The sequence below is a fragment of the Chrysoperla carnea genome, chromosome X (genome assembly GCF_905475395.1).
Source record: "Chrysoperla carnea chromosome X, inChrCarn1.1, whole genome shotgun sequence".
Taxonomy (NCBI): domain Eukaryota; kingdom Metazoa; phylum Arthropoda; class Insecta; order Neuroptera; family Chrysopidae; genus Chrysoperla; species Chrysoperla carnea.
The window spans coordinates 2,198,300-2,214,916 of NC_058342.1; the positions used below are offsets into that span (position 1 = coordinate 2,198,300).

Here is a 16,617-nt window from a genome sequence, read left to right on the forward strand (position 1 = left end):
ATTGAAGAGGAAGATTTTCTAAAATCATCATGTTGTCATATATGCAATAAGCCGTTTGTTGATGGAGAGAAAAAAGTTCGAGACCATTTTCATCTTATGTCGAAAAGTGGTGGATATAGAGATGGAACTAATTATAGAGGTCCCGCACATGTAATATTAACTATCAAGACAGTCATGTGGTTCCTGTAGTTTTCCGTAATATGTCGAATTATGATGGTATATTGATTGTGGAGGATGTTGCAACAAAGATTGGTGGACGCGTTGAACTACTACCTGTTACTAAAGAAAAATATATTTCTTTTACCAAAAACATTGATGATTCATCTATTAAATTCCGTTTCATAGATTCGTATAGATTTTTAGCGTCTTCCCTCGATAAGCTAGCATCATACTTGTTGGAATTTCCCAACATGAGGAAGCATTTTTCTAAAATTTCGGAAAATCAGTTTCAATTGTTGACAAAGAAAGGTGTAATGCCATATGATTTTGTTGATTCGTTTGATAAATTTAATTACACTCAACTATCGAACATAGAAGCATTCTATAATCGATTGGAGGAGAAACAGTGTTCTAGACAAATGTATCATCATGCGCAAAACGTTTGGTCAGCATTTAATTGTTCAAATTTAGGTGATTATGTAGATCTCTATATGGAAACGGATATAATGCTACTTACGGATATTTTCGAAACGTTTAGAGCAACCTGCCTGTCTACATACAACCTTGACCCGGGAAATTACTATACATTAGCGGGATATACGTGGGAATGTATGTTGAAGTATACAAATATTGAGCTCGAATTGTTGACTGATATAGATATGATGATGTTTGTTGAACGAGGAATTCGCTGTGGTTTGAGTCAATGTATGAAACGACGTTCTACAGCGAATAATAAATACGTTTCAGGATTTGATTCATCCAAGCCTGAAGTGCATTTACTTTATTTAGACATTAACAATCAATATGGATGGGCGATGAGTCAGTGTCTTCCTTACAGTGGTTTTGAGTGGTGTGATACAAATATTGATGTTTCAATGATTTCGGATGATGCCGATAATGGATATTTCTTAGAAGTTGATCTCAAATATCCTGAAAAACTTCATGATAAACATAAGGATTTACCTTTTTGCCCTGAACATAGATCAGCACCTAATTCTAAACAGAGTAAATTGATGGGTACTCTTCATGATAAAGAGCGATATGTAATTCATTATAGAACATTGAAGCAGGCATTAAACAATGGGCTAAAATTAGAAAAAATTCATAAAGTTTTAAAATTTAAACAGTCGCCTTGGCTTCAATCATATATTGATTTAAATACCAAACTACGAAAGAATGCTAATAATGATTTTGAGAAAAATTTGTATAAATTAATGAACAATGCCGTCTTTGGAAAAACAATGGAAAATATTAGGAAACATTCTAATGTAAAGCTTGTTACAAAATGGGAGGGTCGATATGGGGCAGAAGCTTATATATCTAAACCCCAATTTCATTCTTGTACAATTTTCAATTCAAACTTGGTGGCCATTGAGTTGAAAAAGATGGATATATTCTTCAATAAGCCTTTGTATATTGGTATGGCAATCTTAGATTTAGCTAAAACTACAATTTATGATTTTCATTATGGCTATATGATTCCACAGCTGGGTGATGATTCTACCGCTACCTATACAGATACTGACTCGGTTATTTACGAAATTAAAAACCATGATCCTTATGAAATGATAAAAAGAGATTGTCGCAAGTATTTTGATACCAGTGATTACCATCCTTCTAATGTTTATAATATACCTTGCGTTAATAAGAAAGTGCTTGGTATGATGAAGGATGAAAACAATGGAACTCCTATGACTCATTTTGTAGGATTACGATCAAAATTATATACATTAAAAATGGCAACCCCTCTAGAAAAACAAACAAAATCGCTTGATGATTCTATATTTAATCATGGGAATATTAAACAAGAATCAAATAATCTTGGGTTAACAAAAAAAGCTAAGGGAGTTAAAAGGTCAGTTCTTAGTACGAAAATAACATTTGAAGATTATGTTGAATGTTTGGAGGAATTTAAAGAGATATCAGTTGATCAAAACCTCATAAAATCTGATAAACTTAAGCTTTACACCCAAACTCAGACAAAAATTGCTCTAAGCCCTTATGATGATAAGCGATATATTATACCTGGTTCCTATGATACACTACCCTGGGGTCACTATTCTTTGAATACTACAACCTATAAACGAAAAGCTGAATATATAGATGAACCTTGCATCAAAAAGAAAAAATGTATAGTTAATTCGTGAGCATGACAATATCACTTATTCATTGAAGAGGTCGATGCTAATATCATTTGTAGTGAAATTCTTGAATTCATAAGTTATCTCAATAATCTCAATATTATTAAAAAATCAGTGTAAACTTTAATTAATTAATTAATTATTACCTATTTAATATTATGTTAAAATGTTTTTTTTTTGTTGATTTTTAAAATGTCATCTCATTGAGGTGTGATTGTGTGTGTAACGTAAAATTAATTTTTATAACCTCTAAAAGAAATTGAATATATGCTCATTTATAAAAAAAAAAATCGTATATTTTAAAATTTGTCATAGGACTTGCAGAAACTTATATATTAAATTATTTACATATAATTAAACAAATTAATTAGAGTTTTCTTTTAGCAATAGAATTGTTATCTTATAAATTAATTATCTATTTATAATTTAGTATTAATATTATTGTATTGTATATCAATTGTTTACCAATAAATTAAAAAATGTATTAGTTTCCTTTAACCATTGAATTATTATTACCTTGTAAATTATCTATCTATTTATAATTTAGTATATATTAATATTATTATACTGTATATCAATATTTTTTACTAATAAAATAAAAATCTAAATAATGTAATTGAGTTTCTTTTTACAAAACACTTTAAATAATATTCCCTTGATACAAATTTGTATCTAAACATTATTACAGATGAGCTTCTAATTTTTTATGTAGATGTTATTGCAGGTAAGTTTCTGGAGAAAAAATGCTTTTAATTACATTTGGTAATGATCTTCATGATGTTTTTATAATACACAATTAGTTTTATAAATTAATTATGTTCAGATGGTCTCGCTTGTAAAATGCTGCATAATTAGTAGGTGAGGTACCTTTGAATTAGCCTAAATAAGTTGCATTTATAGTTGTGAATGTTAAATAATAATAATTCATAAGTTTTATTATTGGAAAAATTAATCATATTCCTTTAAATAAAAAATATATAATACATACATACATTTGGATGTGAGAAAAAGTTAAGAAATGGGAATCAAATTAATGATTTCTACTAAAATGTTTAAATATATACGTAACAAACAATTAAATATCAAATTACATTCAAAAAGATTTTATTGAAAACTATGTATAAATAATATACTTGAATATTAATTAATAACAGTTGTTGACCTTCATGAATATAATATTTTAAATTTTTTTTGTAAAAACGTTTTTAAGTTATTAACTTTTTTTGTGTATGTTGTAACAAGGTCTTGTGGGGGAGTGGTTAGCATAGTAGACTTCCACTTATGAGGGCCCGTGTTCAAATCTTATAGTAGTAAGTAAAATTTTTTTAAGCAATCCATATAATATTAATAATATTCGCTGTTAATACATGAAGAAGTTATGTTGACAATTATATCAACGTACACTACATATGCTAAATTACAAATAATGGTAAGTAAAGAGTATGATGTAAGTGTGTTAACAAGTGTGATTCAGATGAGTTGTAATTGAATACAATATACATACATTAATAATAAGTATGCGTTAAGGTTAGGCAACCAGCATTACATAAAAAGGAACAAAAAAGTGCAAAATGAACCTTAGAATTTCCCATAAGAAATAACATGTAAAAATGACCCAAAGTGAGCCCGGATCGGCATAGCTTATCTACTCTTATTCATGTGGCCTCGAATATTTATGATCATGTCAAGAGCCCAACCGCTGTCGCGTTCCTGGAATTCTTCCAATTTTTTCAGCAAATAGTTTTTGACATGATCAGTGTACCACTCCTGCATGTCCGTTGTCAGATACATTTCCTTGGCCGACGTTATAAAAGTTTTCAAATCCTCCTCTTTGGTGCTAGGCTTAATGAAATTGCCCGTGAACATAATGTACACCTGAAATAAAATTCAAGATCTCATTAGACTATTTAAATTATAAATCTTAAATTTTACTTACCTTGAGGGGATGCTTCACTAGCTCACGCCGAACGTGTCTTCTAAACATTGGAAATGCCCGTTTGAAAAATATATTTGGATCTTTATAATCCAAATTTGTAATCATACCAGTCTTCACCCTGCCCTGGTGGTGGGCTTCAATTGTCTCCCAGATTAGATGTCGATTTTGTTTTTTGGTGACTCCACCACCTTGCTTAACTAAATCTAATCGCAGTCGGTGAAGTTGCCGCTGGTATGATTTACAAAGTCCAATATTAGCTTCAAGACGCAGAGGATTTTCTTTCTTCAACATCAACATCTTTTTCAATAAGCGGATGTTCTGCTTATTAAGTACCATCCATCGCTCGGCTTCCGCCGTCTTGATGAGCCTCAACGCTCTCTCCACTTTCTTCATCATATCCGTGCTACCACCTTGAGGTACCGCGTTTAGCGTCTGCATAACATTTTGTTCGTAGGTGTCCATCTTTCAAAAAAATTATATTTAAGTTTCACAATAATATTTAAAAAATTTTTACACTTACCGTTATATTTTCAAATACTAAGCAAAATATACGTTACCGAACGTTCAACACTAAAGTTAACTTACAACTGAGTAATATTTGTTTTTTGTATAAAATATATAGACTAAGTTTAGAATAATAAATATATCAAAATAATAATAATAATAATAATAATAATAATAATAATAAAGTTTTGATTCCCAAGAAAGGAGACCTTTCAGTTCCGAGCAATTATCGCCCGATTACATGTCTCAATACCGTGTACAAAGCGTTCACCTCCATTCTTAATGAACGCATACTCACAACCATAGAACCGGTTTGGCAGATGATATACGAGCAACGCGGCTCCAAACGAGGTATATCAGGTTGCAAAGATAATCTTCTTGTTGACAGATGTATCTGTCAAGACGCTCGTCAATATCAACGCGACCTGAGTATGGCCTGGGTGGATTATAGGAAAGCATTTGACACTACCTCTCACCAACTCATATTGGTGCTGCTCAAATGTTTGAAAATTCACCCCGATATCATCAGATGCATCGAAGAGCTGTTACCTTTGTGGAAGACCAAGTTTACCATTAGATGTGGTAAACGTACTGTCTCAACAGATCTGGTAACGTATAAGCGTGGTGTCTATCAAGGCGACAGCCTTAGCCCGCTTTTATTCTGCATCTCCCTTATGCCCCTTTCCTTGCGCTTGCGAGAAGAAACTGGTTACCGTTGTGGCCCCCCGGCAGATAGGAAGCATCAGGTAACTCATCTATTCTATATGGATGACCTGAAACTTTATGCTTCTTCTGAGAGCAGTCTATCTCAAGCTCTCAAAGCTGTCCATCAGTACACGAAGGCTATTGGCATGGAATTTGGACTCGATAAATGTGCCGTCATTCATTGTAAGAGGGGTCGTGTCCCTGATTACGATGCAGACGTGCAGCTCACAGATGGAAGCATCGTGAAACATCTCGATGAAGAAGAGCTCTACACATATTTGGGTGTCGGTGAAAACCACATTCAAAGTGTGTCTACTGTCAAGGAAGCTCTTCGCGGCAGGTATAGGCACCGTCTTCGACAAATCTGGCAATCAGAATTGTCTGGGATCCATAAGATCCGTGCTACTAATATGCTTGCAATACCCATCCTTCTCTATTCTTTTGGTTCCATCAAATGGACAATAGAGGAGCTTAAGGAACTTGACAGAGGCACTCGCAAACTCATGAACGTCAATCGTAGTTTGCACCCACGTGCTTCTGTACCGCGTAATTACCTCCCACGCCAGCAAGGAGGTAGAGGTCTCCTATCCGTTGAATGTCTACATGATAGGGTAGTTTTAGGAATAGCTTGTCAGGTCATAAACAGTTCAGACCCTCTTATGGAACTCGTGCGCGATCATGAGTTACAGGGTAGAGGAGCATTCTTGTTCTCTGCAGCACAACATGCAGCGTCTAAATTGGGCCTTGTTTTTGATCCGTCTAATCGTGATCTTGATGATAACGTGATCCTTCTCTCCAAATCTCGACTTCGTTCAGCTGTGAAACGAGCTGAAATACGCTCCCTCTTCGAAGATCATCGGAATCGCGACCATCAGGGAATGTTCTACCGTCATCTTGACACCTGTAGTCTTTCCGTTGATCTTACGTTCTCTTTCCTCCGATCAGCTGGACTCAAGTCCGAAACAGAAGGCTTTATCATCGCTGCCCAAGATGGTGTGATAGCGACGCTAACTCACCAAAAGTATGTATGTAAAGAAGCAGTCTCCACCACTATGTGCAGAGCGTGCAAATCTCAGCCGGAGACGCTGATGCACCTTATCTCGGCATGTCCTTCTTATGCCACGAACACCTACATACATCGCCATAACGCTGCCCTCCGCGTGCTGTACTACTTCTTGAGACACAAGTATGAAGTGGACCCTACGCCAGTTCTACCATATGCTCCAGGCGAGATCGAGTCCGTCGTCAAGAACGAGAAATGCATTATCTTCTGGAATTTCTCGTTCCCAACTACCAGGCAGCTCTCTGCTACTAAGCCTGATATAGTGCTCCAGGATATCTTATCTAAGACTATGTACGTCATCGAGTTCTCTGCGCCTGCAGAAACGAACATAGTCACGAAGGAGGAGCAAAAACGGACTAAATATCTTGATCTCTTACAAGAACTACGACAACTACACCCTGGCTACTCAGTCAAAATGGTTGTCCTCATTATCGGTTGCCTAGGCGGAATTCGTCCCACTCTCGAGACGAATCTATCTCAAATTCCGGTCTGCAGGTCTCATCTTCGTCACCTTATCTCTTCTATGCAGAAGGCTGTCATTATAGGCACCCTTCGTACATTGAGATCGCATCAGACTGTCTTCAAGTAACAGCCCTTGAAGTTTCTTTTTCTCTATTTTTTTTTCTTTATTTTAGTAGGTTCCACATCGCTGCGGTGCAGGGACGGAGCCTGCTTGACCAGGACATTAGACAGACTTACGTACCACCGACTCGGAAAACAGACGGACCAACAGACGTCGCGTGGACTGACGGACGTACAGACTACACGGCCACAAGTCAGTGAACTTTCTTCAAAAGACGTAGCTGCCTTGTGAAGATTTATGTCTCTCAAGGAGATGGGAGGCTCTGGGGTGTAAATCCTGTATCCTCTCTCCCTCCTTGGCAGGCATGAATTCGTTAATTTCAAATTTTATAATAATAATAATAATAATAATAATAATAATAATAAACCCCCACGGGGACAACTGGTAGCCCTAGTTGTCCGGGAATTGGCGCTCCCGGGGCCCGAGCCAACCCACTTATGATGGTGAATAAAAGGATTAAAAGCCTCGGAAAACAGCCGCTGCCTGGGGGTTATCGCCAGGGCACATCTGGAGCCACCGCTGGATGTGACAGTATGCGACCCGGTGGTGGTGGGTTGATGATCAGGCGGCCACCCATCACCAAAGAAGCTACAGCCGACGACGGACGAGACACCCGTGATGATTTGCCTGTGGATGTTCCATTACCGCAAACGGAAACGGCCACCGCAGACAATTCTTCCAGGAGACGCATGAAGTGGACAGACGAAATGAATCAGTTCATACTGCGAACCTACCTGGAAGTGACCCGACTTGAACAGGATAAAACCGGATACAGACAAAAACTATACCAACAATTCACACAAAAATACACAAAGCTTACACACATCACAGAACAGCGACTCGCCGATCAACGCCGGACAATTATCACACATACACTCATTCCCCTTACAATACAAAATCAAATTAGACAACAAGTTCACCACCAAATACACACCATACACAACACAGGCATAATACACATGGACACACAGACAACACAAACAGCTGAAAATAACAATAGTAACAATAGCAACGATAACACATCCATCACACATATCCAAAACTCACTTAACACTGCATTGGCGGAATTCACAAATTTAGACCCCACACAGAAACACAAACTACCAAAACTACACCATTCACGCAATCTCACCAACATAGTCAACACGCTTAACAATTACATTTTACCAGAATACTTATCACAGGACACAACATTTACAGATTTACACAACATCATTTACTGCGGAGCTGTTGCAGCAGTTAGGTGTAATGGTCTCAAGGTAACATCACCCTTAAACATACGAAACACACGCACTTCACAAACACGCGTACCGGCTTGGGAAAAGCGTTTAAATTCTCGTATTGCGAGTATAAGGCGGGACCTAGGCCGGATCACACAATACATACAAGGAACGCGTACACAAAAACTCACCAAACACATACAAAACATCAAAACAACATACAGAATACACTCCAAATACGATGTACAAAACACCGCTCAAGAGGAATTTAGGGATACCCTACACCAAAAACTCACTGTATACTCTACACGACTCAAACGATACAAAGATGCACACAAACGAAAAATACACAACACTCAATTCCAATACAACCAAAAGTTTTTCTACCGATCACTCACACACAACAACACACCACAGCACGATACACAACCACCCACAAAACACTCACTTTTTACATATTGGTCTGGTCTTTGGTCCGAGGAAGTTCAGCACAATGTTGAAACCTGTTGGATCGGAGACGAAATCCACAAAACAAACAACATTACACTCATGACAAAAACAACAATTACTACAAAAGACATACACAACGCTACACAACACTTACACAATTGGAAGAGCCCTGGCGTGGATCAAATACACAACTATTGGCTGAAACACTTTACATGCACACACGAACACCTCGCAAGACATTTTACAAAATTCATACAACACCCTCACACAACACCTCCTTTTCTAATGAAGGGCATCACTTATATGATACCGAAGGATAACGATGCAATAAATCCAACAAAATACAGACCCATCACAAGTCTATCTACACTATACAAGTTAATCACTTCATGCATCACACAAAAAATTTACACACACATTACAGACAACAACATTCTCGCAGAGGAGCAAAAGGGCTGTCGGAAACTATCAAGAGGTTGTAAGGAGCAACTCATTATAGACTCGGTGGTGATCGAACAGGCCAAACACAACAACAGAAGCATGTACACAGCTTACATAGATTACAAAAAAGCATTTGATTCCGTGCCGCATTCCTGGCTTCAGAGAGTATTGAATTTATACAAAATTGACGAACACATTATACAATTTTTAACACACGCCATGTCGTTATGGACAACCACTCTAAATTTAACACACAATAGCACGACCATTACCACAGATACCATACACATTAGACGAGGTATCTTCCAGGGAGACTCATTGAGCCCCCTTTGGTTCTGTCTCGCTCTTAATCCACTATCACATATACTCACAGATTCGGGATGCGGTTTCAAGGTAAAGTTCGACAAAGAATTCCATAAAATATCTCACCTTTTTACATGGATGACTTGAAACTGTATGCCTCCACCCAAACACAATTACCACATTTAATGCGACTGACTGAAATATTCTCTGCTGACATCCGGATGGAATTCGGTACTGACAAATGCAAAACACAACACATACATGCTGACCCAGGAACGCCTGTTTTATTTGACCTGCAAAATGGTGGTGTCATTAGCCCCATGGAGGAGGGACAATTTTACAGCTATCTTGGTGTGCTGCAATCACAAGGCATCCCACACACAGATATAAAACAAACACTTACACAACACTACATACAAAGAATTCAAAACATACTCAAAAGTGGTCTTGATGGTAGAAATACCGTTAGAGCCATCAACACATACGCTACACCATTTCTCACATATTCCTTCGGAATCATAAAGTGGACAAACACAGACATTAAAAACATACAAATTAAAACACGAACAATCATGACAAAACACAGAATACACCACATACACTCATCATCAGCCAGGTTGGTTTTACCACGGTCTTTAGGAGGACGTGGTCTCACAGATATCCAACTATTACACGATCGCCAGCTCCATAGCCTACGCGAGTACTTCCTGTCTAAAACACACACATCACACTTACACAATGCCATAACATCCGCAGACAAGTCATACACGCCACTTAACATGCACACAACACAAAACTCTCTTCCACCAACCAAAACACAACACACATCCACAAACATGCAGACATGGAAAACGAAGGTTTTACATGGAAGGTATTTTCATGAGCTTAGTCACGACTGTATTGACCGAGAGGCTTCGCAAGCCTGGTTGACCAAGTGTAATATCTTTCCGGAAACCGAGGGCTTCATGTTTGCAATACAGGATCAAATCATACATACACTGAATTACAAAAAACACATACTCAAAGACAACGCACAACAAACAGACCTATGTCGGCAATGTCGACAAAAACCAGAAACAATACAACACATTACATCAGCATGCTCACGTCTTACCCAAACAGATTACAAACACAGACACGATCAGGTAGCAAAAATAATACACCAAAAACTCGCCATAAAACACAAACTCACAACAGACAACTCACCATACTACAAATACACTCCATCTTCAATTCTCGAAAACAACACGCACAAATTATATTGGGATAGAACAATTATCACAGACAAGGCGGTACACTACAACAGGCCAGACATTACACTTATACACAAACACACAAAAACCACATTCCTCATAGACATTGCAGTACCCAACACACACAACCTTCAGTCTACACACACTGAAAAACTAACAAAATACACCGATCTAGCTGTCGATCTGAGGAATCAATGGAAAATGACATCAGTTGTTGTCGTTCCGGTGATACTAAGCTCAATAGGCGTCATACCAACAACACTTCACAACAGTCTGCATACACTTGAACTACACAAAAACACATACATACAATTACAAAAGGCAGTTATAATTAATACTTGCCGTATAGTGAGAAAGTTTCTCTCTATGGGACACAGCACTCTCCAAACACAAACATTAACCACTGCTCAACAAACAACAACAAACACAACATACTCTCCGACCAATGCAAACACACTCATGCCAAACACGGAAACTTCACACCAGCACCCACACAACACACAGTTACACACACAAAACATAACGCAAGAAATATACCCGACACAACACAGCACATCTACAACAACACTCACACACGCAACATCAGCACATTCTCCAAACCAAACACAAAACAATACACAAGAAACAAACTCATCACAACACAACATCATTACTTACACTACAACAGCACTCATACACGCACCACCCCCACTTTATCGAAACGAAACACATAACACACCACCCATTGCTCGGTTAACAAGCCTCACACAAGATCAAATATCAAGACCATCAGATGTCTCAAACAAAACACAAAACACTTCACAAGAAACACAACATAGTATAACTTTATTAACCACAACACCCATACACGTACCACCACCAATAAATCAAAACCTCACACAAAACACTTCACCCATTGTAAGACTCACAAGACTCACACATGGCCAAATTGCACACTATTCAAAACCGACGGAGAACGTCCCAATCGCTCATCGAACGCGAAAGCGAGCACAACACAATACAACACCACACACATCACCCAAAAGGCGAGGTCGCTGAACACAATAAACATACATACATTTATACACACTACAAGAACAAAAATACCCTCACAAATATACACGCACACTCACACACATTCTCCGGTTCACATGACAGACCAGAACAAGGAAAAAACAGTTTACCGTCACTTGACTGTGTCCGTGCGGTAAACTAAATCGGGCTCAGCCCTGCTATGAAATAGATGAGACAATAATAATAATAATAATAATAATAATAATAATAATAAACCCCCACGGGGACAACTGGTAGCCCTAGTTGTCCGGGAATTGGCGCTCCCGGGGCCCGAGCCAACCCACTTATGATGGTGAATAAAAGGATTAACAGCCTCGGAAAACAGCCGCTGCCTGGGGGTTATCGCCAGGGCACATCTGGAGCCACCGCTGGATGTGACAGTATGCGATCCGGTGGTGGTGGGTTGATGATCAGGCGGCCACCCATCACCAAAAAAGCTACAGCCGACGACGGACGAGACACCCGTGATGATTTGCCTGTGGATGTTCCATTACCGCAAACGGAAATGGCCACCGCAGACAATTCTTCCAGGAGACGCATGAAGTGGACAGACGAAATGAATCAGTTCATACTGCGAACCTACCTGGAAGTGACCCGACTTGAACAGGATAAAACCGGATACAGACAAAAACTATACCAACAATTCACACAAAAATACACAAAGCTTACACACATCACAGAACAGCGACTCGCCGATCAACGCCGGACAATTATCACACATACACTCACCCCTTACAATACAAAATCAAATTAGACAACAAGTTCACCACCAAATACACACCATACACAACACAGGCATAATACACATGGACACACAGACAACACAAACAGCTGAAAATAACAATAGTAACAATAGCAACGATAACACATCCATCACACATATCCAAAACTCACTTAACACTGCATTGGCGGAATTCACAAATTTAGACCCCACACAGAAACACAAACTACCAAAACTACACCATTCACGCAATCTCACCAACATAGTCAACACGCTTAACAATTACATTTTACCACAATACTTATCACAGGACACAACATTTACAGATTTACACAACATCATTTACTGCGGAGCTGTTGCAGCAGTTAGGTGTAATGGTCTCAAGGTAACATCACCCTTAAACATACGAAACACACGCACTTCACAAACACGCGTACCGGCTTGGGAAAAGCGTTTAAATTCTCGTATTACGAGTATAAGGCGGGACCTAGGCCGGATCACACAATACATACAAGGAACGCGTACACAAAAACTCACCAAACACATACAAAACATCAAAACAACATACAGAATACACTCCAAATACGATGTACATAACACCGCTCTAGAGGAATTTAGGGATACCCTACACCAAAAACTCACTGTATACTCTACACGACTCAAACGATACAAAGATGCACACAAACGAAAAATACACAACACTCAATTCCAATACAACCAAAAGTTTTTCTACCGATCACTCACACACAACAACACACCACAGCACGATACACAACCACCCACAGAACACTCACTTTTTACATATTGGTCTGGTCTTTGGTCCGAGGAAGTTCAGCATAATGTTGAAACCTGTTGGATCGGAGACGAAATCCACAAAACAAACAACATTACACTCATGACAAAAACAACAATTACTACAAAAGACATACACAACGCTACACAACACTTACACAATTGGAAGAGCCCTGGCGTGGATCAAATACACAACTATTGGCTGAAACACTTTACATGCACACACGAACACCTCGCAAGACATTTTACAAAATTCATACAACACCCTCACACAACACCTCCTTTTCTAATGAAGGGCATCACTTATATGATACCGAAGGATAACGATGCAATAAATCCAACAAAATACAGACCCATCACATGTCTATCTACACTATACAAGTTAATCACTTCATGCATCACACAAAAAATTTACACACACATTACAGACAACAACATTCTCGCAGAGGAGCAAAAGGGCTGTCGGAAACTATCAAGAGGTTGTAAGGAGCAACTCATTATAGACTCGGTGGTGACCGAACAGGCCAAACACGACAACAGAAGCATGTACACAGCTTACATAGATTACAAAAAAGCATTTGATTCCGTGCCGCATTCCTGGCTTCAGAGAGTATTGAATTTATACAAAATTTACGAACACATTATACAATTTTTAACACACGCCATGTCGTTATGGACAACCACTCTAAATTTAACACACAATAGCACGACCATTACCACAGATACCATACACATTAGACGAGGTATCTTCCAGGGAGACTCATTGAGCCCCCTTTGGTTCTGTCTCGCTCTTAATCCACTATCACATATACTCACAGATTCGGGATGCGGTTTCAAGGTAAAGTTCGACAAAGAATTCCATAAAATATCTCACCTTTTTACATGGATGACTTGAAACTGTATGCCTCCACCCAAACACAATTAACACATTTAATGCGACTGACTGAAATATTCTCTGCTGACATCCGGATGGAATTCGGTACTGACAAATGCAAAACACAACACATACATGCTGACCCAGGAACGCCTGTTTTATTTGACCTGCAAAATGGTGGTGTCATTAGCCCCATGGAGGAGGGACAATTTTACAGCTATCTTGGTGTGCTGCAATCACAAGGCATCCCACACACAGATATAAAACAAACACTTACACAACACTACATACAAAGAATTCAAAACATACTCAAAAGTGGTCTTGATGGTAGAAATACCGTTAGAGCCATCAACACATACGCTACACCATTTCTCACATATTCCTTCGGAATCATAAAGTGGACAAACACAGACATTAAAAACATACAAATTAAAACACGAACAATCATGACAAAACACAGAATACACCACATACACTCATCATCAGCCAGGTTGGTTTTACCACGGTCTTTAGGAGGACGTGGTCTCACAGATATCCAACTATTACACGATCGCCAGCTCCATAGCCTACGCGAGTACTTCCTGTCTAAAACACACACATCACACTTACACAATGCCATAACATCCGCAGACAAGTCATACACGCCACTTAACATGCACACAACACAAAACTCTCTTCCACCAACCAAAACACAACACACATCCACAAACATGCAGACATGGAAAACGAAGGTTTTACATGGAAGGTATTTTCATGAGCTTAGTCACGACTGTATTGACCGAGAGGCTTCGCAAGCCTGGTTGACCAAGTGTAATATCTTTCCGGAAACCGAGGGCTTCATGTTTGCAATACAGGATCAAATCATACATACACTGAATTACAAAAAACACATACTCAAAGACAACGCACAACAAACAGACCTATGTCGGCAATGTCGACAAAAACCAGAAACAATACAACACATTACATCAGCATGCTCACGTCTTACCCAAACAGATTACAAACACAGACACGATCAGGTAGCAAAAATAATACACCAAAAACTCGCCATAAAACACAAACTCACAACAGACAACTCACCATACTACAAATACACTCCATCTTCAATTCTCGAAAACAACACGCACAAATTATATTGGGATAGAACAATTATCACAGACAAGGCGGTACACTACAACAGGCCAGACATTACACTTATACACAAACACACAAAAACCACATTCCTCATAGACATTGCAGTACCCAACACACACAACCTTCAGTCTACACACACTGAAAAACTAACAAAATACACCGATCTAGCTGTCGATCTGAGGAATCAATGGAAAATGACATCAGTTGTTGTCGTTCCGGTGATACTAAGCTCAATAGGCGTCATACCAACAACACTTCACAACAGTCTGCATACACTTGAACTACACAAAAACACATACATACAATTACAAAAGGCAGTTATAATTAATACTTGCCGTATAGTGAGAAAGTTTCTCTCTATGGGACACAGCACTCTCCAAACACAAACATTAACCACTGCTCAACAAACAACAACAAACACAACATACTCTCCGACCAATGCAAACACACTCATGCCAAACACGGAAACTTCACACCAGCACCCACACAACACACAGTTACACACACAAAACATAACGCAAGAAATATACCCGACACAACACAGCACATCTACAACAACACTCACACACGCAACATCAGCACATTCTCCAAACCAAACACAAAACAATACACAAGAAACAAACTCATCACAACACAACATCATTACTTACACTACAACAGCACTCATACACGCACCACCCCCACTTTATCGAAACGAAACACATAACACACCACCCATTGCTCGGTTAACAAGCCTCACACAAGATCAAATATCAAGACCATCAGATGTCTCAAACAAAACACAAAACACTTCACAAGAAACACAACATAGTATAACTTTATTAACCACAACACCCATACACGTACCACCACCAATAAATCAAAACCTCACACAAAACACTTCACCCATTGTAAGACTCACAAGACTCACACATGGCCAAATTGCACACTATTCAAAACCGACGGAGAACGTCCCAATCGCTCATCGAACGCGAAAGCGAGCACAACACAATACAACACCACACACATCACCCAAAAGGCGAGGTCGCTGAACACAATAAACATACATACATTTATACACACTACAAGAACAAAAATACCCTCACAAATATACACGCACACTCACACACATTCTCCGGTTCACATGACAGACCAGAACAAGGAAAAAACAGTTTACCGTCACTTGACTGTGTCCGTGCGGTAAACTAAATCGGGCTCAGCCCTGCTATGAAATAGATGAGACAATAATAATAATAATAATAATAATAAGGGCAGGCAATCCCTAACCTCACGTCCGAGCCTAACA

The 16,617-nt window shown here is 38.7% G+C and overlaps 3 protein-coding genes across 3 annotated transcripts; all 3 read left to right on the top strand.

Moving 5' to 3' along the window:
- Positions 1–200: 200 nt before the first annotated feature.
- LOC123302458 lies at positions 201–2,306 on the top strand. Its single transcript, XM_044885360.1, has one exon. It carries the CDS (start codon positions 201–203, stop codon positions 2,304–2,306), a length of 2,106 nt encoding a protein of 701 aa, XP_044741295.1.
- Positions 2,307–11,124: 8,818 nt separating this feature from the next.
- LOC123302468 (mucin-3B-like) lies at positions 11,125–11,796 on the top strand. Its single transcript, XM_044885389.1, has one exon. The coding sequence runs from the start codon at positions 11,125–11,127 to the stop codon at positions 11,794–11,796; it is 672 nt and encodes a 223-aa protein (XP_044741324.1).
- Positions 11,797–15,691: 3,895 nt separating this feature from the next.
- Positions 15,692–16,363, top strand: LOC123302485 (mucin-3B-like). The gene has a single exon (XM_044885424.1). The coding sequence runs from the start codon at positions 15,692–15,694 to the stop codon at positions 16,361–16,363; it is 672 nt and encodes a 223-aa protein (XP_044741359.1).
- Positions 16,364–16,617: the final 254 nt, after the last annotated feature.